This window comes from Pecten maximus, chromosome 11, assembly GCF_902652985.1.
Source record: "Pecten maximus chromosome 11, xPecMax1.1, whole genome shotgun sequence".
Classification (NCBI taxonomy): Eukaryota; Metazoa; Mollusca; class Bivalvia; order Pectinida; family Pectinidae; genus Pecten; species Pecten maximus.
In genome coordinates this window covers 42,059,771-42,085,367 of record NC_047025.1, presented here as the reverse complement: position 1 = coordinate 42,085,367, position 25,597 = coordinate 42,059,771, and the positions used below count along the sequence as shown (strand labels likewise).

General features: G+C 39.7%; 2 protein-coding genes across 2 annotated transcripts; both read left to right on the top strand.

Moving 5' to 3' along the window:
- Positions 1-3,717: 3,717 nt before the first annotated feature.
- LOC117337963 (neuropilin and tolloid-like protein 2) lies at positions 3,718-8,964 on the top strand. Its single transcript, XM_033899121.1, has 4 exons — positions 3,718-3,848; positions 4,683-4,910; positions 6,655-6,792; positions 7,042-8,964. The coding sequence occupies exons 1-4, from the start codon at positions 3,779-3,781 to the stop codon at positions 7,278-7,280; spliced, it is 675 nt and encodes a 224-aa protein (XP_033755012.1). The 5' UTR covers positions 3,718-3,778; the 3' UTR covers positions 7,281-8,964.
- Positions 8,965-18,315: 9,351 nt separating this feature from the next.
- On the top strand, positions 18,316-25,245 carry LOC117338280 (membrane frizzled-related protein-like). Its single transcript, XM_033899566.1, has 4 exons — positions 18,316-18,473; positions 21,376-21,603; positions 22,667-22,807; positions 22,963-25,245. Exons 1-4 carry the CDS (start codon positions 18,404-18,406, stop codon positions 23,148-23,150), a joined length of 627 nt encoding a protein of 208 aa, XP_033755457.1. The 5' UTR covers positions 18,316-18,403; the 3' UTR covers positions 23,151-25,245.
- Positions 25,246-25,597: the final 352 nt, after the last annotated feature.

The following is a 25,597-nucleotide window of genomic DNA, read 5'->3' as shown; positions in this document are numbered from 1 at the left end:
ATTAAGACTGTAACCTATGACCTGGAAGGTGTCTTGTGAGATTCCGTATTGTTCTCTGATTGGAGTTTGTCTATAGTTCTCGATAATTTTAGTCAACAAACTTGCTCCATGCCTCAACAGCTGCCACCCTCTCCATACGTACCCAGACAAAAGCTGATAGTTCACCAAAAATAGCCTTAGAGTCAAAATATCCTGATCACATAGCATATAATGATCACCCTTACACAATCTGGGGTGACACATTATCCACCATCCCCAATGGTTAGAATCAAGTCTAATAATGATGATTCGGTATCAGTACGAACAGTTCAATGTGTATCATGTTAAGGGGCATCTAAACAGCAAATCCAGTCAAAACAGTGATATTTCACAAGCCTATAAATTCCTACTAAGATGCAACTTAACAGAAGTAACATATTAACTTGGCAAACCGTGGGACTTGCTGTTTACATGTAATTTGATAAGCTAATTTCAACAAAATATACGAAAAATGCATGTTTCAGGGGGACATAATTAGCACATTTGTATCGGATATATTGCACAAACTAGATATGTCGTCTTGCCCCAGGTGTCTAAAGCACAAAATAGGAGCATTGGTTTCACCAGATTTGACTTAATTATATGTAGAAATGCAAATGGCGCTCATGAATGATATCACGCAAATACGACATATAATGGTGGTATTTCAAACATCAAAAAGGCTCTTATTAGACACAATAAACTACTCTGAAAATGGCAAGAATACTGTTTTTAGAAAGAAAAAAATTCAACCGTTGAGTTTGGAGTAAAATATGCCTATTTCTGAAAAAGGCCACAAACTCACCGGCAGTTTAACAATTTGACTTAAACAGATCCCTGTTACTGTGATCAGAAGTCTCAAATGTATGATATAGGATAATTTTTATTGATTGAAATTCCACCCTATATGCCATATTTGTGTAATATTATTCACAGCCGCCATTTGCATTTCAAAGTCAAAACAAAATAAGCGCTTATACGTACAAGTAAAGTAAAATCCGATCAAACAAATGCTTTTACCTCGTGCTATAGATATTTGTGAGCATAACAGCTTGGTAATGTTCAGTTTTGGTCATTTTCGTGACTCAGAATTATTCCATGGTACATCCACAAAATAACTCCATAGAAGAAACTGATAGCATCTACAGCAAAGTATTGGTGTTTGTAGGAAATTACATGTCCGAACAAACATTTTGGTATATTTTAGATATCTATTCGTGTTGGAAATTCAACGTTATTCAGCTATGCAGTTACCCTTAAAATACAAATTCATTCCACACTTATTCCAGAATTTGTTAACATGATTGTTTTCGTCTGTAGACATATAATTGCTAGTAAACAAATATTGCCAACATTTGTGACATCCGCTAACATTTTGTTATCAATATAGATGACGTATTTTCGACCAATCCAGAAAATTCATTTTGTCCAAATGGTATTACGAAGGTTTTGAATTTTTTAAAATGCGTTGACTGTTTACCATCATGCTTTGCCCTTACAAAATTGGTATGAGAGGGGAGGCAACCCCCGGTTTAACGATATGATTTAACATACTTGTATGCCAGTTTTAATACGAAGGGAGGCAACCCCATGCTTTCTCGCACAAGTCAAAATACTAAAAATCAAATAAATGCAAAATGTAGAAAAGACACCAGGCGCGTAGCCAGGCGTACGCCCGGGCTTCCACATCATTTTGTCAAAATAACTTTTTTTTTTCATTAGATAATTTTCAAACAAATATTGTTTTAATAATATGATATGAAAATGTTGAAATTCCTATGGATGGTTTCCCATCAAACCTTACATTAACCTGCAATTATCGTAGGCCTATTCATCGGCGTCTAGATTATTTGACACTATATCCAAACGTTTCCAGGTGTCTAGAGATTCTACATGTACATGTATATGTCTGTTACGTCTCCAGCATCATGCGTCGGCTAAAGACATACGAGGACTGGTTGATATGTTGTGAGCCTCGTATTGAAGGAGGCACTCAAGGATATTCTTTTTAAGTCCTACTATTCCCTGACTATATAGGGGCCATGTACCCAAGGACTGGTCTCATTTGGTTAGTTTATATCGACGAGGTAGCACTCTAAAATAAACAAGACAAGCGGCGAAAGAGCAGTGATCCATTATTTGTATAAAAATGGTTTAACACCTAAGGATATCCAGGATGATATGCAAGCAACACTAGGGAAACATGTCCCTTCATATGCTTCAGTCAAAAGGTGGATGGCGGAATTTAAGCGTGGCCGACAGAGCCTTGAGGATGACCCCGTCCTGGATGGCCTGTCAATGTTACAACCACATAAATGGTCAATATTGTTTATGATATTGTTATTACTAACAGACGAGTCACAGAAAGATATATAGTCAGTGTAATTGGTATTTCACAGAGAGGAGTACGTTCCATTCTGACCAAGGATCTTGCAATAAAAAAGCTTTCGGCCCGAAGGGTGTAGCGTGCTAATGTTAACCTTTTTGAGGAAGATCCTGCCAACTTTCGTCAGAGATTTGTCACTATGGATGACACATAGGTCCATCATTTTACCCCAGAGGCCAAACAACAATCGAAACAATGGAATCACCTGGCTCTCCCCCGCCAAAGAAGGCAAAGACTGTTCCATCAGCTGGGAAGGTTATGGCCTCGGACTTCTTGAATGCGAAAGGTATTGTGCTCATATATCATCTCCGAAAGGGACAATCAATGGCACATACTATGCTTCACTTCTGAGGCAGTTACGGGAAAATATTAAACTTAAGCGGCGCGGAAAGCTCACTAAAGGTGTGTTATTCCATCTGGACAACGCTCCTGTTCACAAGTCTGTTATTGCCATGGCTGTCATTGATGATTGTGGCTTTAAATTGATTGAGCATCCGCCTTATTCACCTGATCTCTCTTCAGAAGACTTTCATCCATTTCTAAAACTGAAAAGAGCTATTTCAGGCACCCACTTTTAGTCCGATGACGATGTCCTCAATGCAGTGTATGACTCTCTGCAGAGCCAAGACAAGGTGTTCTATAAAAGTGGCATTTAGGCCCTTAAACACCGCTGGCAAAAGTGTATAGATACTGAAGGGGATTTTGTTGAACAATAATACAATATGAGGCTCACAGCATATCAATCAGCTCTCGTACTTGAGATAAACCATGGACGGAGAACGAATGCCTCTGACATTATTGCATGTGTGTTGCGATTTTGTAGATATAAACCCAGTGGTGACCATGTTTGTTGATTATTTATAAAAGCTATTAACCCATCGTCTATTAAAACACACATCTTAGCCCCCCCCCTCCCCACACACACCTTCCTTATGAAGGGGCATTTTGTAGGAAGCCCTACGTCCGTCCGTCTTTTGTCCGACCGGGCTTCCACTTTCATCTAGGTCTAGCTACGCGCCTGGACACCGAAGGGATTCAAATTGTCATTAAAATTTAAATACCCGGTAAATGAGTTTCAAATACCGATGACTTCTTGTAAGATTCAAACTACAAACACTTGACAACAATATATAACAGGGAATATCCGCGAACCTTCAATAAACTGTTATCTTTGAGACATCAGTGTTTATGATTATCGTATATGGGAGGGCTAAGTATGTGTATCTGTTATGAAATATGTCCTCATGTGATATACCCATGTAAATATAGGAGTGAGAGACCCGGATGATGTCTCGGTCATGTGACGGTGATAGTACAACTTCCTTATATACCGGGTGGACAACACCAGTAGACTAACGACGCCTATCCGTCAGTATGAAGATGTCACCGCTGTACTGTGTTGTCCTGTGTTTGTCGGTCGTGCAGGTTCTCTCCGTACAAACATGTCAGTATACATTCTTAGCCTCGTTTATTGGTTTTAATCTTTTTGTCTGAATTTTTTTTATTTTCCGATGTACAGAACTGATAATGGGTAACACAAGGTATGGACATCGCCATAACCTCCTCCGACAGAAATGTTTTATCTATTGTGATAGCTACTTCAGCAATTCATTTATTTTCCAGTGTTAGTGTTTCATTTCTCCTACAAGTAGTGGACAGACCAATTTTGTTAATTCTTATTTCAGCTTGTATTTAAGGAGAAATTTGAAGTTCCTATTGTATTATATGTGTTATTTACCGCCTTACGAACATCATACTGACATAGATCGTTTGTGCTTCATTAGACTGTCACTTAGCGTCCCACAGAAATACTTAAAACTCATTTGATGAGCTTGGAACACATTTACGAAAATGTTATTAAAAAAATAAGAGAAAAAATTAAGAAACCAAATTTGCTCGCTTCTTACGAATCTAACAACAGGAAAAACAGGTTCAATATTACGTCTTACAAGCGTACAAATGTATCTGCATGTGTTGTGTTTAAAATGTCCTTTTTGTCGCTATTTTATGAAAAAGTACATGTAATATAAGATTTGTCTGGTCATTAAAATTAGGTAACAGTACAAGTACCTTGTGTCCGTGTTTACAACGGCACATAATACAAGTTTACACTTCCCAATCAGTATGAAAAGCAAAACAGTCACGTTCACAGTAAACATATGGAATAAGGACATAGGTCTAAGGCAAGTAAGTTGTTTTCTTCCTGGGATGTTTGACATGTTGTTTTACCTTTCACGGTTAATTGTAGATATCATTTTTACACGGTTTACTGTTTCAGTGTACATGGACGATGCCTGTGTTTCATCCACCATCACATACATCGATACAGCAGCACGCATCAAGGCATCGCGATATACCACTCCTAACAGGAACCTCAACTGTTCCCTAGTAGTCCGGGCCAGGCCCATGGACCAGCTCGTCGCTGTTGTCAGGAAAATGTCTTCCAATTGTAATTATGTCACAGTAGCGGCATATGATGGCGAGAACAGGAACCGTAAAATACAGGGTCAGTGTGATTAAACTATAGAGAAATATAAACGTAAATACATTTAGATATAGTTTACTGATTAAGTTTACTCCTATTACAGCTTTACCCCTAGAACATCTCTAGATGACGTTTTGATTAAGTTGACTGCTAGTACATTACTACATAACGTTTGGATTATAAGTTTATTCCTAGAATATCCCTAGATGACGTTGGGATAAAGTTTACTGCTAGTACATTACTACATAACGTTGGATTATAAGTTTACTCCTAGTACATTACTACATAACGTTTGGATTAAGTTTACTCCTAGAACTTCTCCACGTGACGTTTGGATTATGAGTTTATTCCTAGTACTTCTCCACGTGACGTTTGGATTATAAGTTTACTCCTAGTACTTCTCTACATGACGTTTGTATTATAAGTTTACTCCTAGAACATTTCTACATGACGTTTGGATTATAAGTTTATTCCTAGAACATTTCTACATGACGTTTGGATTATAAGTTTACTCCTAGAACATTTCTACATGACGTTTGGATTATGAGTTTATTCCTAGTACATTTCTACATGACGTTTGGATTATAAGTTTATTCCTAGTACATTTCTACATGACGTTTGGATTATAAGTTTATTCATAGAACATTTCTACATGTCGTTTGGATTATAAGTTACTCCTAGTACATTTCTACGTGACGTTTGGATTATAAGTTTATTCATAGAACATTTCTACATGTCGTTTGGATTATAAGTTTATTTCTAGAACATTTCTACGTGCCGTTTGGATTATAAGTTTATTCATAGAACATTTCTACGTGACGTTTGGATTATGAGTTCACTTCTAGAACATTTCTACATGACGTTTGGATTATAAGTTCACTCCTAGAACATTTCTACCTGACGTTTGGATTCAGTTTATTCCTAGTACATTTCTACCTGACGTTTGGATTATAAGTTCACTTCTAGAACATTTCTACATGACGTTTGGATTCAGTTTATTCCTAGAACATTACTACATGACGTTTGGATTATGAGTTTACTCCTAGAACATTTCTACATGACGTTTGGATTCAGTTTATTCCTAGAACATTACTACATGACGTTTGGATTATAAGTTTACTCCTAGAACATTTCTACATGACGTTTGGATTATGTTTACTCCTAGAACTTCTCTACATGACGTTTGGATTATAAGTTTACTCCTAGAACATTTCTACATGACGTTTGGATTCAGTTTATTCCAAGTACATTTCTACATGACGTTTGGATTAAGTTCATTCCTAGAACATTTCTACATGACGTTTGGATTATAAGTTTACTTCTAGAACATTTCTACATGACGTTTGGATTATAAGTTCACTTCTAGAACATTTCTACATGACGTTTGGATTATAAGTTCACTTCTAGAACATTTCTACATGACGTTTGGATTATAAGTTCACTTCTAGAACATTTCTACATGACGTTTGGATTATAAGTTCACTTCTAGAACATTTCTACATGACGTTTGGATTATGAGTTTATTCCTAGAACATTTCTACCTGACGTTTGGATTATAAGTTTATTCCTAGAACTTCTCTATGTGACGTTTGGATTATAAGTTTACTCCTAGAGCATTACTACATGACGTTTTGATTCAGTTTAATCATCTCTAGATGGCTTTTAATCTGTGATCAGAAACATATTATTCATTAGTTTATATAAGCTTTTGAATGTATTTCACGTAGTTTTTCACTAGTTTCACTAGTTTTTTTTATTTGAGCAGATATGTGCGGACTTTCTGAATACTACCTGCCGAAGAGAACATTTACGTCTTCTCGAAATGCCATGGTGTTCAATTTGGCGACTTCGTCTGTATCGTCTTCATGTACTTACGACATTATCGTGACGTCATACACCACAGGTATATATAGCCAGCTATAATAACCACGTAATAGGAATGTATTATAAGGTATTTTCCCACTGTTAAATGTCAAGTGCGCAGCACGGTTTTATTTTGTTCGATTGGTCTGTGTTCAAATATATTTTCACTTGAGTATTAAGCAACATTATTCACGGAAAAACTAATAACAGACAGAAATATTTACCATTCTGAGATAGGTTACCATGTTGATAATTCCTGACGGTCACCTCCTTTCTGGTTTCTCCACAGGTTCGTGTTCGTTCGGGTTCCGGTGTGATAACGGGCGTTGTATCGATAGCAGTCTGTCCTGTAATGGCTACAACAACTGTGGTGACAACAGTGATGAGGTATTATGTAGCAGTACCATCGTACTCGGGGCAGGTATCATCGTGGCCATCGTTTTAGGTGGACTGTTTGTGGTCGTCTGTCTCCCTATTATCGTCGTTGTGTCAATACTCCGTCGTAGACGGGCATACGCCAAGTTCTAATAATACTACCTCAATGTGGACGTACTACCTTGGTGTAGACTTGTTGTGTACAAAGCTTGACATTTACTCTCCGTCGAACTAGAAGACTTGATGATGTACACAAAAGCATATATTCAATTTATTGACATTTATTTTTACCATTTTCAATTAATTAAAGTCACGTGCAACCTTAAGTGTTGCGTGAACGTGTCATTATGGAAGGTTTTGTCAGTATTGTGCGTGAATGTGTTGTGTATAATATTTTGTAATATTATTTTTTTACTTTGTAATATCACGAGTTCATTCATTGTAATTCTCAGTGTTTTTTTTTTTTATTTTTTATTTTTCAAAATTTTTACATGTATAAAATACACATCTTTTTTTTTCTTTCTTTTCCCACACACGCTTAATATTCTATTGGTTTTTATCCAAATTATACTTTTTGATACAAGATAATCAATGAATATCAATAAAAGATATCCAATCATTCTTACACTAATTTTTAATTACTATTTAGAAATCGCCATTTCATATATATTTTTCTCTGTATAGTTACAATATATGCACATGGTAGGCTTATTCTTAAAAATACTTGAAAATAATCAGTCAAAATTCCAAATCTAAATTTTATGATTGTTGAGTATGTTTTAAGCTCGTTAGAACCCAAGCACAGTGAGAGAAAAGAAAGATAGAACAAGAAATGTAAGGAAATAGAAAAAGAAGAAAGTTCACATTTAGAAAGAGAAAGCAAGAGAGAGGGAAAGGGAAGGGTCAGACTTAAACACTAAAAACATGATCATTTAACCCACTGTAAACTCATAATTTCATATTACCACAATGTATGAGATAAAGGTCTATATAAGATCAAAATTATTTATATTACGTCAAGTTCTACCAAATTTTGCCATTTATTCCACTCAAAAGTAAATTTATTAAAAACTTTCTCTCCTTTGCCCACAGCAATAAACTTCTGCACATTATAGTAATCTTTAACATGGTTAATTAGTGATGAGACTATTAGAGACTTGTGCAAACACCTGGCTTTATATATATAATGCTTAATGAAAAGAATTATCTCGTTGTCAATTCTATTATAGATTCCATTGTGCTGGAAAGCACCAAAAATAATCATTTCTTTATTTAATGAAAATGGAATAGAAACTGCTAATAAAAGGTTTTCAAAATTTGCTAAAAAATGCTGGACTTCATTACACTCCCAAAAAATATGTGAAATTGTCTCCCTTTCCAAATTACAAAAAACACAAAATGGATTATTTGTAAGTCCAATTTTATATAAATATGAATTAGTAGCTAGAATATGATGATTTATCCTAAACTGCAGCCATTGTAATTTTGTGTTTTCTGTAACTCTGAATGCAATTAGATACATTTTTCCCCAAGCCTTCTGATTGTAGTCAAAAGTAGTTCCCCACTTGTTTTGTGCAGTTATAGATGCACTATTTGTATTAAGCATATTATAAAAATCTTGAGAACCTTTGACTTTCTTCAACACAATGTCAAGACATAAAGGAATGAAGGGATACATACTAGCATCTCCTGACCATGTGAACATTTTCAGATAATTCTTGATACTAGCTATTAGACCATAATAATCGAGGTAATTGGTAATTGTGCCATGTAAAGTGGTGAATTCATTGAAAGTTAAAAAAGTACAATTCTCAGTGTTCATTAAATGTTAAACCAAGATATTTTGTAATCGCTATAAATTAGAACGGAGGTAGGGACTAAAGTGTCCCCACAGGTGGATATTCTACAAATGGGACATTGAGGAGACCAAAGGAAAGGATAAGGTGTCACACCAAAGGTACAAGGGTGGGAGTCGTGTTGGGGTTGATAAGTCTTATACACCGCTGTAGAAACCAGGAAACAGTAATCGAGAGTTATCCTTATTTGTCGTGTCAGTGAGGGTATCTAATGCCAAAGTACATTGATCCACAAACCATGATATCCTATTACCTCTGTGTATCAACGAGGTATAAAATATATAGATATATCATAAGTCAGCTCAAACAGTACCGTAATTCCGAGTTATCTAAGGTGACTGGCTAGACTTTGTTCTTACTGAAGATAGAACACTGCGATATATAGATAACGTGCTATCAGAGTAATCAGACAGGATTTTGATAAACAAAGAGCTAGGACACGAATTTAAACACAGTGCGATAGTCGAATAATTCTATTTAATATGATAATAGTATAAAGATATCTACATCAAGACGAAACGATGAAAACTGAAGAAATGCAAACGTTTTCTACGCCATTGACGATAATCCCGGACACAGTATCTAGATAATCCCGGACACAGTATCTAGATAATCCCGGACACAGTATCTAGATAATCCCGGACACAGTATCTAGATAATCCCGGACACAGTATCTAGATAATCCCGGACACAGTATCTAGATAATCCCGGACACAGTATCTAGATGATCCCGGACACAGTATCTAGATGATCCCGGACACAGTATCTAGATAATCCCGGACACAGTATCTAGATAATCCCGGACACAGTATCTAGATAATCCCGGACACAGTATCCAGATAATCCCGGACACAGTATCTAGATAATCCCGGACACAGTATCTAGATAATCCCGGACACAGTATCCAGATAATCCCGGACACAGTATCTAGATAATCCCGGACACAGTATCCAGATAATCCCGGACACAGTATCTAGATAATCCCGGACACAGTATCTAGATAATCCCGGACACAGTATCTAGATAATCCCGGACACAGTATCTAGATAATCCCGGACACAGTATCCAGATTTTCGGGACTTTCCGGATACAGTATTTATAAATTCCGGACGCCTAAACTAGAAATTCCAGACACAGTATCTATATATTCCAGACACAGTATCTAGATATTCCAGACACAGTATCTAGATATTCCGGACGCCTAAACTAGAAATTCCGGAAACAGTATCTATATATTCCAGACACAGTATCTAAATATTCCCGACATAGTACCTAGAAATTCCGGACACAGTATCTAGATATTCCCGACATAGTCTAGATTTTCCGGACATTCCGGACACAGTATCTAGATATTCCCGACATAGTCTAGATTTTCCGGACATTCCGGACACAGTATCTAGATATTCTGGACTACACGTACATCCATATTGTTTCTGAAATTACTTTGCTGTTGTTTATTTCCCTTCAGAGATGAAGAAGGAAAAACAAAAAAAATGTGCGTTTTTTTTTTACCTCCCGTTGTTAATAAAGTTCATGTCAATGAAGCGGAAAAGGGTGATCCCTGGAGAACACTACGCCTGATGTCACCTGTTCGTATTCACTAAGATCACGATGTTGTCAGTAAATATTTACACTGTAACACTGTCTTCATCAACCGAAATCTCTCACAACTAGGGTTGTTAGTGGTATTGTTTCTATGTAGTCGATATATATTTATAGGAAATGGAGTGTTTTGTGTTGATATTGTTTAGGGACCATCAACAGTTGGGGTGTTTAAGGGCCATCAACAGTTGGTGTGTTTAGGGACCATCAACAGTTGGGGTGTTTAGGGACCACCAACAGTTGGGGTGTTTAGGGACCACCAACAGTTGGGGTGTTTAGGGACCATCAACAGTTGGGGTGTTTAGGGACCATCAACAGTTGGGGTGTTTAGGGACCAGAAACAGTTGGGGTGTTTAGGGACCACCAACAGTTGGGGTGTTTAGGGACCATCAACAGTTGGGGTGTTTAGGGACCATAAACAGTTGGGGTGTTTAGGGACCATAAACAGTTGGGGTGTTTAGGGACCATCAACAGTTGGGGTGTTTAGGGACCACCAACAGTTGGGGTGTTTAGGGACCATCAACAGTTGGGGTGTTTAGGGACCACCAACAGTTGGGATGTTTAGGGACCATCAACAGTTGGGGTGTTTAGGGACCATAAACAGTTGGGGTGTTTAGGGATCACCAACAGTTGGGGTGTTTAGGGACCATCAACAGTTGGGGTGTTTAGGGACCACCAACAGTTGGGGTGTTTAGGGACCACCAACAGTTGGGGTGTTTAGGGACCACCAACAGTTGGGGTGTTTAGGGACCATAAACAGTTGGGGTGTTTAGGGACCATCAACAGTTGGGGTGTTTAGGGACCATCAACAGTTGGGGTGTTTAGGGACCATAAACAGTTGGGGTGTTTAGGGACCATCAACAGTTTGGGGTGTTTAGGGACCACCAACGGTTGGGTGTTTAGGGACCACCAACAGTTGGGGTGTTTAGGGACCACCAACAGTTGGGGTGTTTAGGACCACCAACAGTTGGGGTGTTTAGGGACCACCAACAGTTGGGGTGTTTAGGGACCACCAACAGTTGGGGTGTTTAGGGACCACCAACAGTTGGGGTGTTAGGGACCACCAACAGTTGGGGTGTTTAGGGACCATCAACAGTTGGGGTGTTTAGGGACCACCAACAGTTGGGGTGTTTAGGGACCACCAACAGTTGGGGTGTTTAGGGACCACCAACAGTTGGGGTGTTTAGGGACCATCAACAGTTGGGGTGTTTAGGGACCACCAACAGTTGGGGTGTTTAGGGCCACCAACAGTTGGGGTGTTTAGGGATCATCAACAGTTGGGGTGTTTAGGGGACCACCAACAGTTGGGGTGTTTAAGGGCCATCAACAGTTGGGGTGTTTAGGGATCACCAACAGTTGGGGTGTTTAGGGACCACCAACAGTTGGGGTGTTTAGGGACCACCAACAGTTGGGGTGTTTAGGGACCACCAACAGTTGGGGTGTTTAGGGACCACCAACAGTTAGGGTGTTTAGGGACCACCAACAGTTGGGGTGTTTAGGGACCACCAACAGTTGGGGTGTTTAGGGACCACCAACAGTTGGGGTGTTTAGGGACCACCAACAGTTGGGGTGTTTAGGGACCACCAACAGTTGGGGTGTTTAGGGACCATCAACAGTTGGGGTGTTTAGGGATCATCAACAGTTGGGGTGTTTAGGGACCATCAACAGTTGGGGTGTTTAGGGACCATCAACAGTTGGGGTGTTTAGGGACCACCAACAGTTGGGGTGTTTAGGGACCACCAACAGTTGGGGTGTTTAAGGGCCATCAACAGTTGGGGTGTTTAGGGACCACCAACAGTTGGGGTGTTTAGGGACCATCAACAGTTGGGGTGTTTAGGGACCACCAACAGTTGGGGTGTTTAGGGACCACCAACAGTTGGGGTGTTTAGGGACCACCAACAGTTGGGGTGTTTAGGGACCACCAACAGTTGGGGTGTTTAGGGACCACCAACAGTTGGGGTGTTTAGGGACCACCAACAGTTGGGGTGTTTAGGGACCACCAACAGTTGGGGTGTTTAGGGACCATCCAACAGTTGGGGTGTTTAGGGACCACCAACAGTTGGGGTGTTTAGGGACCATCAACAGTTGGGGTGTTTAGGGACCATCAACAGTTGGGGTGTTTAGGGATCACCAACAGTTGGGGTGTTTAGGGACCATCAACAGTTGGGGTGTTTAGGGACCATCAACAGTTGGGGTGTTTAGGGACCACCAACAGTTGGGGTGTTTAGGGACCACCAACAGTTGGGGTGTTTAAGGGACCACCAACAGTTGGGGTGTTTAGGGACCACCAACAGTTGGGGTGTTTAGGGACCATCAACAGTTGGGGTGTTTAGGGACCACCAACAGTTGGGGTGTTTAGGGACCATCAACAGTTGGGGTGTTTAGGGACCAACAACAGTTGGGGTGTTTAGGGACCACCAACAGTTGGGGTGTTTAGGGACCACCAACAGTTGGGGTGTTTAGGGACCACCAACAGTTGGGGTGTTTAGGGACCACCAAATGTTGGGGTGTTTAGGGACCATCAACAGTTGGGGTGTTTAGGGACCACCAACAGTTGGGGTGTTTAGGGACCAGAAACAGTTGGGGTGTTTAGGGACCAGAAACAGTTGGGGTGTTTAGGGGCCACCAACAGTTGGGGGGTTTAGGGACCACCAACAGTTGGGGTGTTTAGGGGCCACCAACAGTTGGGGTGTTTAGGGGCCACCAACAGTTGGGGTGTTTAGGGACCATCAACAGTTGGGGTGTTTAGGGGCCACCAACAGTTGGGGTGTTTAGGGGCCACCAACAGTTGGGGTGTTTAGGGACCATCAACAGTTGGGGTGTTTAGGGGCCACCAACAGTTGGGGTGTTTAGGGGCCACCAACAGTTGGGGTGTTTAGGGGCCACCAACAGCTGGGGTGTTTAGGGACCACCAACAGTTGGGGTGTTTAGGGACCATCAACAGTTGGGGTGTTTAGGGGCCACCAACAGTTGGGGTGTTTAGGGGCCACCAACAGTTGGTGTGTTTAGGGACCATCAACAGTTGGGGTGTTTAGGGGCCACCAACAGTTGGGGTGTTTAGGGACCACCAACAGTTGGGGTGTTTAGGGACCACCAACAGTTGGGGTGTTTAGGGGCCACCAACAGTTGGGGTGTTTAGGGACCACCAACAGTTGGGGTGTTTAAGTTAACATCGAATAATCTGGGGATTTGAGTTGTTTGAAATAGAATTTGATGGTGGATGTGAGACATCGCATTGCATGGTCATGAAAAACAGACCCTGATTTTCGATATGAACAGATAAAAAGGACTTCGATAATCTTCAATTTTTAAATATAAATCACACATGTACGAGAAAATGGTTCATCAGTGTCTGTAGTCGTACTTATTTAAAGTCTCGTACTTTCATTTACCTGGTACTTACTGCAGTTTAGGTAGGTGTCTAGCGGTACGAATATTGTCGTCAACAGAACAAAACAACACTTTCTGATCGTATCCCAAACACATTGACACATGTGAAATACATACATTCATCAGCACTCGAACGTGACTTCCGAAATATTTGCTGAAATACATGGTATCTTCAATGAATCGTTATAAACAATGGTAGCATACTAACCAACTCCAGGACAAAGAGCCTTAATTGAATCTGACAGTGATCAGTCTAATATTCAGCTATGACATTGGTTGTGTGAGGCTACGACGTTAACTGTGTGAGGCTATGACGTTCGCTGTGTGAGGCTATGACGTTAACTGTGTGAGGCTATGACGTTAACTGTGTGAGGCTACGACGTTAACTGTGTGAGGCTATGACGTTAACTGTGTGAGGCTACGACGTTCGCTGTGTGAGGCTACGACGTTAACTGTGTGAGGCTACGACGTTAACTGTGTGAGGCTACGACGTTAACTGTATCAGGCTACGACGTTAACTGTATCAGGCTATGACGTTAACTGCATCAGGCTACGACGTTAACTGTGTGAGGCTACGACGTTAACTGTGTGAGGCTACGACGTTTACTGTGTGAGGCTACGACGTTAACTGTGTGAGACTACGACGTTTACTGTGTGAGGCTACGACGTTCGCTGTGTGAGGCTACGACGTTAACTGTGTGAGGCTACGACGTTAACTGTGTGAGGCTATGACGTTAACTGTGTGAGGCTACGACGTTCGCTGTGTGAGGCTACGACGTTAACTGTGTGAGGCTACGACGTTAACTGTGTGAGGCTACGACGTTAACTGTGTGAGGCTATGGCGTTAACTGTATCAGGCTACGACGTTGGCTTATCAGGCTATGACGTTAACTGTGTGAGGCTATGACGTTAACTGTGTGAGGCTATGACGTAAACTGTATCAGGCTACGACGTTAACTGTGTGAGGCTACGACGTTAACTGTATCAGGCTACGACGTTAACTGTATCAGGCTATGACGTTAACTGCATCAGGCTACGACGTTAACTGTGTGAGGCTACGACGTTAACTGTGTGAGGCTACGACGTTTACTGTGTGAGGCTACGACGTTAACTGTGTGAGACTACGACGTTTACTGTGTGAGGCTATGACGTTAACTGTGTGAGGCTACGACGTTAACTGTGTGAGGCTACGACGTTAACTGTATCAGGCTACGACGTTAACTGTATCAGGCTATGACGTTAACTGTATCAGGCTATGACGTTAACTGTGTGAGGCTACGACGTTAACTGTGTGAGGCTACGACGTTAACTGTATCAGGCTATGACGTTAACTGTATCAGGCTACGACGTTAACTGTGTGAGGCTACGACGTTAACTGTATCAGGCTACGACGTTAACTGTATCAGGCTATGACGTTAACTGTGTGAGGCTATGACGTTCGCTGTATCAGGCTATGACGTTAACTGTGTGAGGCTATGACGTTCGCTGTATCAGGCTATGATGTTCGCGGTGTCATGGTATGATGTCACTGTGTCAGAATATGACGTTCTCTGTGTCAGGCTATGACGTTGACTGGGTGAGGCTATGGCTTGGTTGTGTCCGAATATGACGTTGGCTGTGTGAGGCTATGACGTGAACTGTGTGAGGCTATGACGTTAACTGCATCAGGCTACGACGTTAACTGTGTGAGGCTATGACGTTAACTGTATCAGGCTACGACGTTAACTGTGTGAGGCTACGACGTTCGCTGTGTGAGGCTACGACGTTAACTGTGTGAGGCTACGACGTTAACTGTATCAGGCTACGACGTTAACTGTATCAGGCTACGACGTTAACTGTATCAGGCTACGACGTTAACTGTATCAGGCTATGACGTTAACTGTGTGAGGCTACGACGTTAACTGTATCAGGCTACGACGTTAACTGTGTGAGGCTACGACGTTAACTGTGTGAGGCTACGACGTTAACTGTATCAGGCTATGACGTTAACTGTATCAGGCTACGACGTTAACTGTATCAGGCTATGACGTTAACTGTGTGAGGCTACGACGTTAACTGTGTGAGGCTACGACGTTAACTGTATCAGGCTACGACGTTAACTGTATCAGGCTACGACGTTAACTGTATCAGGCTACGACGTTAACTGTATCAGGCTATGACGTTAACTGTATCAGGCTACGACGTTGGCTTATCAGGCTATGACGTTAACTGTATCAGGCTACGACGTTAACTGTATCAGGCTATCATGTTCGCGGTGTCATGGTATGATGTCACTGTGTCAGAATATGACGTTCTCTGTGTCAGGCTATGACGTTGACTGGGTGAGGCTATGGCTTGGTTGTGTCCGAATATGACGTTGGCTGTGTGAGGCTATGACGTGAACTGTGTGAGGCTATGACGTTAACTGTGTGAGGCTATGACATTGGCTGTTTGAGGCTATGACGTTCGCTGTGTGAACACACAACACAATGATTGGCCTTTAAATATTTCATTTCATTAAATTAAATAATTTACAAATATATCACCTATACATAAGTCGTCCAAATTGAAGGACTTCAAAAAGGTCATTGTTAACTGTCCCAATATTCTCGTAGGTGGAGCCACCAGGTATTACAACGAAAAGGCGCGGATCCAGGAATTTGAAAAGGGGTGGGGTTTCAGTAATTTAGTGGTATTGCGAGCGTCGTAGGCGCGAGCCGAATTTTTTTTGGCGAGGGGTCTAGGGGCCAAAATTTTGGAAAATGAAATGATTATAGTAAATTTGGCAATCTTTCGGGGATAATATTTACGATAAGAGTGGGGGAGAGGGTTTGCATAGGCTTTTGTTAAGGCTATAACCCCCCCGGATCCGCTAGTGGGTGGTCAGAGTTTCCTTGTATAAGTCATTAGTTTATTGGAAGATATTGCCAAAAAACTCCGCAATTATGTTAACATTTATTATATTCTCATTATTCCATTTGTGGTATGTTTTACTTTGTCCTTTTATCGCATTTCCTATAGACAAAGGTTCTCATTAAAACGGAACTGACTTAACGGAGACGGTTTTTTTCATTTTCATTAGAGTGGATATTTAAGAGAACAAAACACTGTTTCATTAACTCAACATCAGGAGTCTACAGCATCCGAAAAAAAAACTAACTCTGACTTAATAAGAGTTAGACGTTTTGATAAAGTCTTAGCTCGGCAACGGACCAAGTAAACAATGAAACGTTTTAAAGGGGATCTAAGTGTAAAGTTAGGTTCATTTTACTCGCTATTAATCGGTGATTGGAAAGATTGGATAGCGAAAAAAAATCAACCAAGACAGGCTAGTATTTTGTCTTTTAACAACAAGTTATTATAAGGAAGAGCAACTGAAATGTACTCTAGTAGTGTTGTCTTAAAAATGTCACACAAACGTAACAAATGTTCCTATAGTAAAATGGATATCATTAAATGTGAACTTGGCATTCAGATAAAGGTGAACACCTTGCTTTTAACTTTGATTATGATATCTTCGATGATAACGACATATTTGTAGATAAAGATGTAGACCCATTGAACGCCGAACTCTTATTTCATTGTAGCTACACGCGACTGACCAGCAACAGTTTAATCTTCACCGCAGTATCAGCTTCGTTGTTAACATTTAAAGCAGCACTAGGCATTAATACAAACACTCCTCGCCCGCCCCCGAGATCGGGAGTTGTTTCCCGTATGTCTGTCGTTCAGAAGCTAGATTGGGTTTTTGGGCCAAAATGAAAGATTCAACTCATAATAAACTGAGTAACAAACTTTTCCAAATATCAAGAAATTATATTACACAATGGTCAAACTATATCAAAAATATTTTTGACGAATGTAATTTATTATATGTTTTTGAAAACCATGAATTTATCAGTATACGATGCTTAAAAAATACTCATTTTCATACCCTAAAAACATTATCATTTGTAATTGGAAAAATGATGTTTTCAATTCTCCGTAGGGACCAATTACAGAATTTATAAGAACGTAGTTCTAGAAAAATATCAACCTGACCTCCCTCTATATATATCTACTGATCCATTGTAACTACAGCGACCCGATAATTTGTTACAGTCGACATGTATTTGGACCTTCCTTAGAGTGGAAATCAGTCCTAGTAATGAACACGAACTATGAAAAAACGTCTGAAAATGTGGTCTACACACTAGGGAAGTCCGAGAGTATCAAATTCTCATGTGGCTATGACACACATTAAGGAAGTCCGAGATACATGTAGACTGTATCAAATTCTCACGTGCCTGTACCTACGTGTAGATATGGATAATATTGTTCTGTAATCAATTGTACACGGGTTATCTTGTCTATTGTGTGAGGTCACACAGACATCGTCTCTGTGTTGATCACCTACATAACCGGACAACACATGCGACGCCGGAGTGACTTTGGAAATACCAGTCGGAAATGGACAATCTACTTCTATATCAGGTCATGGTGTCTTACCTGACCACTCACGTGGTATCCATGACAACAGGTACACATATGCATACATGTTCTTGATATTTTGAATCAAGGGAAGAAACTCTTCCCTTTAGAATTTCTTAAGCATTTCTTTTAGGATGTCTTACCTCAACAAGCCATATTGTCGCAACAAGTGTACAGTTATAATTGTACGAATATACATGTATGTATGTTCTATGCTGAATGACGCTGTCTAGATAGCTAGGGCTCTACTGTATCAAACTCTACCGTATCAAACTCTCTACTGTATCTAACTCTCTATTGTATCAAACTCTCTACTGTATCTAACTCTACTGTATCTAACTCTCTATTGTATCAAACTCTCTACTGTATCAAACTCTACTGTATCTAACTCTCTATTGTATCAAACTCTCTACTGTATCTAACTCTCTATTGTATCAAACTCTCTACTGTATCAAACTCTACTGTATCTAACTCTCTACTGTATCTAACTCTCTATTGTATCTAACTCTCTACTGTATCTAACTCTCTACTGTATCTAACTCTACTGTATCAAACTCTACCGTATCAAACTCTCTACTGTATTTAACTGCAATATACTCTTCTGTATCTAACTCTATAATATGTCTTACTCTCTACTATATCTGTCTTCTGTACATATCCCTCTACTGTGTCTAACTCTACTGTATCTAACTCTCTACTGTATCTAAATCTCTACTGTATCTAACTCTCTACTGTATCTAACTCTATAATATGTCTTACTCTCTACTGTATCTGTCTTCTGTACATATCCCTCTACTGTATCTTACCCTCTACTATATCTTCTGTACCTAACTCTTACTGTCTCTAACTTACTACTGTATCTAACTCTACTCTATCTAAATATCTACTGTATCTAACTCTCTACTGTATCTAACTCTCTACTGTATCTAGCTCTCTACTGTATCTTACTCTCTACTGTATCTTGCTCTACTGTATCTAACTCTCTACTGTATCTAACTCTCCACTGTATCTTACTCTCTACTGTATCTAACTCTCTACTGTATCTAACTCTCTACTGTATCTTACTCTCTACTGTATCTAACTCTCTACTTATCTAACTCTATACTGTATCTAACTCTACTGTATCTAACTCTCTACTGTATCTAACTCTACTGTATCTAACTCTCTACTGTATCTTACTCTCTACTGTATCTAACTCTCTACTGTATCTAACTCTCTACTGTATCTTACTCTCTACTGTATCTAACTCTACTGTATCTAACTCTCTACTGTATCTTACTCTCTACTGTATCTAACTCTCTACTGTATCTAACTCTCTATTGTATCTAACTCTCTATTGTATCTAACTCTCTACTGTATCTAACTCTACTGTATCTAACTCTCTACTGTATCTTACTCTCTATTGTATCTAACTCTACTGTATCTAACTCTACTGTATCTAACTCTACTGTATCTAACTCTACTGTATGTAACTCTCTACTGTATCTAACTCTGTACTATATATAACTCTCTACTATATATAACTCTCTACTTTATTTAACACTCTACTGTGTCTGACTCTCTATTGTATCTAACTCTCTACTGTATCTAACTCTACTGTATCTAACTCTCTACTGTATCTAACTCTCTACTGTATCTAACTATCTACTGTATCTTACTCTCTATTGTATCTAACTCTACTGTATCTAACTCTACTGTATCTAACTCTACTGTATCTAACTCTCTACTGTATCTAACTCTCTACTGTATCTAACTATCTACTGTATCTTACTCTCTATTGTATCTAACTCTACTGTATCTAACTCTACTGTATCTAACTCTACTGTATGTAACTCTCTACTGTATCTAACTCTGTACTATATATAACTCTCTACTATATATAACTCTCTACTTTATTTAACACTCTACTGTGTCTGACTCTCTATTGTATCTAACTCTCTACTGTATCTAACTCTACTGTATCTAACTCTCTACTGTATCTAACTCTCTACTGTATCTAACTATCTACTGTATCTTACTCTCTATTGTATCTAACTCTACTGTATCTAACTATCTACTGTATCTAACTCTACTGTATCTAACTATCTACTGTATCTAACTCTGTACTATATATAACTCTCTACTATATATAACTCTCTACTTTATTTAACACTCTACTGTGTCTGACTCTCTACTGTATCTAACTCTCTACTGTATCTTGCTCTACTGTATCTAACTCTCTACTGTATCTTATTCTCTACTATATATAACTCTCTACTTTATTTAACACTCTACTGTGTCTGACTCTCTACTGTATCTAACTCTCTACTGTATCTTGCTCTACTGTATCTAACTCTCTACTGTATCTTATTCTCTACTATATATAACTCTCTACTTTATTTAACACTCTACTGTGTCTGACTCTCTACTATAATATCTTTTATACTCTCTACTGTATTTAACACTCTACTGTATTTAACTCTACTCGTAAATTATTGTTACTTATACACAGATTATTGTTTGTTATTAACTATGAACAAACTATTGTTACTGACTCTACCCAAACTATTGTTACTGACTATACACACATTATTATTACTAACTTTACATAAAACAATGTTTCTAACTATACATAAATCATTGCTACTTATTAAACACAGAGCATTGATACTAGCTTCACCAAACTGCATTTACATGTACATACATGTATATGTTTCATTTGTCAGCTTACTAACACTAACTAACTATAAACAGTTACTAATTGTAGAAAGCGCGGAACTATTACCTAAAATTAACCTTAAAGATCGTTTCTAATCACATAATCCCCCTCTAGTCATTTTTAAAGAGACAAGTGATGCGTTGAGTATTTGAGCTTGTTCGCGCTATTTAAATACTGCCAATATAATGAAATGATATCCCCACGATTATTACCCCCTATCCAATCTAACAAACCTACGTCTAATTTTGACCAGTGTACATGGACGACCACTGTAATCAGACGTTTATAGTAGATGATTCTGTGAGGATCGAGTCCTCTAGAGGTGGCTACCTCACGGCGAGGATGTCATGCAACATCTTCCTCATCTCTAACAGTAAGGAGACAAACGAGTTGGTCCAGATACGGTCCTTCAACATATCGTGTGCCCAGGGCTTCTTATCACTCTACGACGGCAAGGGTATTGTACCAAACAACGGATTAGGTCTGTACCTAAAACATACATCCATACACTAAATACACTCCTCTCTACCTACCTTACCTCCCTCTCTCTTTGTACTTTTTCTGCCTACTCCCTCTCACTGCCTACCCCGTTTGTCTACCTACCCCATCCGTTTACCTCCCCCGTTTGTCTACCTACACCATCCGTTTACCTCCCCCGTTTGTCTACCTACCCCATCCGTTTACCTCCCCCGTTTGTCTACCTACACCATCCGTTTACCTCCCCCGTTTGTCTACCTACCCCATCCGTTTACCTCCCCCGTTTGTCTACCTACCCCATCCCTTTACCTCCCCCGTTTGTCTACCTACCCCATCCGTTTACCTCCCCCGTTTGTCTACCTACCCCATCCGTTTACCTCCCCCGTTTGTCTACCTACCCCATCCGTTTACCTCCCCCGTTTGTCTACCTACACCATCCGTTTACCTCCTCCGTTTGTCTACCTACCTCATCCATTTACCTCCCCCGTTTGTCTACCTACCCCATCCATTTACCTCCCTACCCCATCCGTTTACCTCCCCCGTTTGTCTACCTACACCATCCGTTTACCTCCCCCGTTTGTCTACCTACCCCATCCGTTTACCTCCCCCGTTTGTCTACCTAAACCATCCGTTTACCTCCCCCGTTTTTCTACCTACCCCATCTATTTACCTCCCCGGTTTGTCTACCTACCCGATCCCTTTACCTCCCCCGTTTGTCTACCTATCCCATCCCTTTACCTCCCCCGTTTGTCTACCTACCCCATCCCTTTACCTCCCCCGTTTGTCTACCTACCCCATCCCTTTACCTCCCCCATATCTGCCTACCCATCTCTCTACCTACCCCGTCTGCCTGCCTAGTGCCTACCCATCTGTTTGTCTTTCCCATCTCTGCCTACCCCCAGAACAACGTTATCGCGGCTATTCTGTATTATTCTTATATGCCTAGGGTTTGATAAATTGGTGTGTTTTATATACGAAATCTGGATCATCATTATTTCATAACATCAATACTATGTACTGGACATTTTTTTTTTTTTTTTTACAAAATTAACGCTAATCCATTTTAGCCAGTGGACTTTGTGGTAAAAAGTCCATGCTTCCTATGACCGTGTTTAACTCAACACTCCATGGATTCACTCTCCAGCTCACAACGGATAACTGGAATTTCTATGGCGGATTTGACGTACTGGTGACGTCGTACTTTAAAGGTGTGTTGTATTCCCGTTAGATAAACTATATTTTAGTATTCATTAATGACGGTAAACCTTCTGTAGCGTCCTGTAATGTCGTTGTATGTTCCCACATAGTTAATGTTATTTTATCTTTATAGTAGAGTACAGTAGACGACTATTGTTTTTGACAGATGGTCCCTGCTCTACACGTGAGTATCAGTGCTCCAATACCTGGTGTATCGCCCGGAACCTCCACTGTGACGGTTTCGACAACTGTGGGGACTCCAGTGACGAGCTGCGCTGTGGTGCTCGAACTTTACATTCCTCACGATATCTTCTAATGGCGGTGTTATTGTTACTTACGGCAGTACATCACTAAATATAGATCTACTACATTGTTATTAATATACATCACTTTGTTAACCAGAAAAAGCATTAACTGCGATTGATATGATACAGTTTATATACATTATCAAGTATCCAAGACTTGTAAAACTGAACTCTTATAAAACTGAACTCTTATAAAACAATAGGATGTTGGCAGCGGGGATTTTTTAACATGTAAGGCGGGATTCCGCACCAACAACATCACTTGGACGTGGACACCAGAATGCTGTGTTAAATATAGAGACAATGTTATTGGAATGTATAATTACTTACGTATATCTTTATTGCTTAAAGTATCGAATGAAAAGAACACAACATCTTGTAAGCGGCTTGTTTCAACAGCAAGGACAGACATCGTTTAGCACGACACAATGTAGCCTAAATTTTATCTGGCGAGATATTGTCAATATTCGGCTTACCACTTACTGATAATGCAGTGTAATCTGCATTGCGACCTGCATTAACCAAAATGATGAATAAAGTTTCAAAGTATTGTTTGTTTCATCAAGGCGAGCTTCACCCATTGGACATGGAAAGACATGGGGTCAACTGTCCATACACGTGGGCTTTCTTCGGTTTGTCCTCACGATGAGAAAAGCTCGTGAGCTCACACCCGTCTAATAAGAATGATGAAGTAGAGGAAGTTGTTTCACAATTGCTGTAACGTCAGTGACGTTTATATTTTTCACGTGACATCTAGTGGAGCCGTATCCATGGTTAAATGTAAATGGGCAGTGTTGGTAACCTTTGGAGCCGTATCCATGGTTAATGTGGACAGTGTTGATATCCTTTGGAGCCGTATCCGTGGTTAATGTGGACAGTGTTGATATCCGTTGTAGCCGTATCCATGGTTAATGTGGACAGTGTTGATAACCTTTGGAGCCGTATCCATGGTTAATGTGGACAGTGTTGATATCCTTTGGAGCCGTATCCATGGTTAATGTGGACAGTGTTGATATCCTTTGGAGCCGTATCCATGGTTAAATGTAAGTGGACATAGTATTGATAACCTTATAACTGTTATACGTGTTGTTTGGACTATCCTCTGAACAGCGGACACGTGGCCGACGGTGGACAACAACAGGACTACCAAAGCTTATTGAGTTAGGTTTATTAGAGATCACAGTTTAACACACAGACATTCGCAACCATCCACACTTCACAAGTAACCACTTTGTATTTACATTCTTCATTGGAATAAAATTACACATTATGTCACGGACGTCTGAATTAAGAACCTACCTATCCGGAAACTTGCCGGGTAAACACGTTTTAGAGAAGCGCCCCACAAAAGCTACCGAGTCAATTCTATACTAATAACACCAAAATGTCAACCAAATATAAGTGTAAAATGTAGGTTGTAAATCCGCGACTAGTATGATAACGAGAATGGTGTACGTACTGTTCATCAAACAGGCCATCAATCCTTCATAGCTGACTTAGTAACCGTTCTATCTCGTTGAAACCTAGAGGGCAACCATTTAACACAAACGATAATCGAGTCAAGTAGAAAACATTCAGAGGGAAATCCATTTAACACAAACATTTCCTACTAACAGTTCCTGTTACACGTGCATACGGACATATATCAGATTTACATTGTGAGCGGCGATTTAGTTTATAAAACATCAAACAAAAGAATGTAAAGAAGAGCATGCTGTCACTCATACAGTCAACAATACAACTACTACCTGCAGAACCAGATTCACACTTTTTTCTCTCGAAAAGTTGCATAATAAATACATGTAACTTCAGGATGGTTAAGAGCATGCTTTGGAATGGGGTCTCCACTTTCAAGTATGGCAATTATTAATATTTCCCTTCGATGTTGTTTTCAGTCAAATAAGTTATAGTCTATAGCTAATTAAGTTGGTACTGACGCCAACCTCATCTCGTGTTACTACCCAGAAAACCAATATTAATACATTCTTACTTAATCATCGAACAGGTCTTAAGTATGTTTACACCTACGTAATAGTAGTGGGGTATTGGTACCTTCACCGAGGTTCATCTGCCTTGTTTCTTGTCGATTTTCCTCTACTCTGTTAAGTTTTCTTTAACACAATAAATCACCAATCTTCGCGTCATTTGTGTTATCTTCAGAGTTGATTGTTTAAAAGCTATTTATTACACAAATATCTACCATGCCATATAGACAGATTTCAAAAAGTATGAAATGCGGAACTATGTACATGCGTGACGTAAATATGATTGGTACTTATTTTAACAAAGCCACCAAGTGAAACTGAAACCCCTCAACACTCCATATGTAATAGGAAATGTAATCAAATATTGTATTACAGACGGAAGTTTGACCAACACTCATACCATTAGGCTATATACAAGATACAACACGCGCAGTTTTAGAGTGTAACACTATAACTCATTCTCCACTCCCAAATACATAAAATAACCAGTCACTCACAGTTATAACCTTCA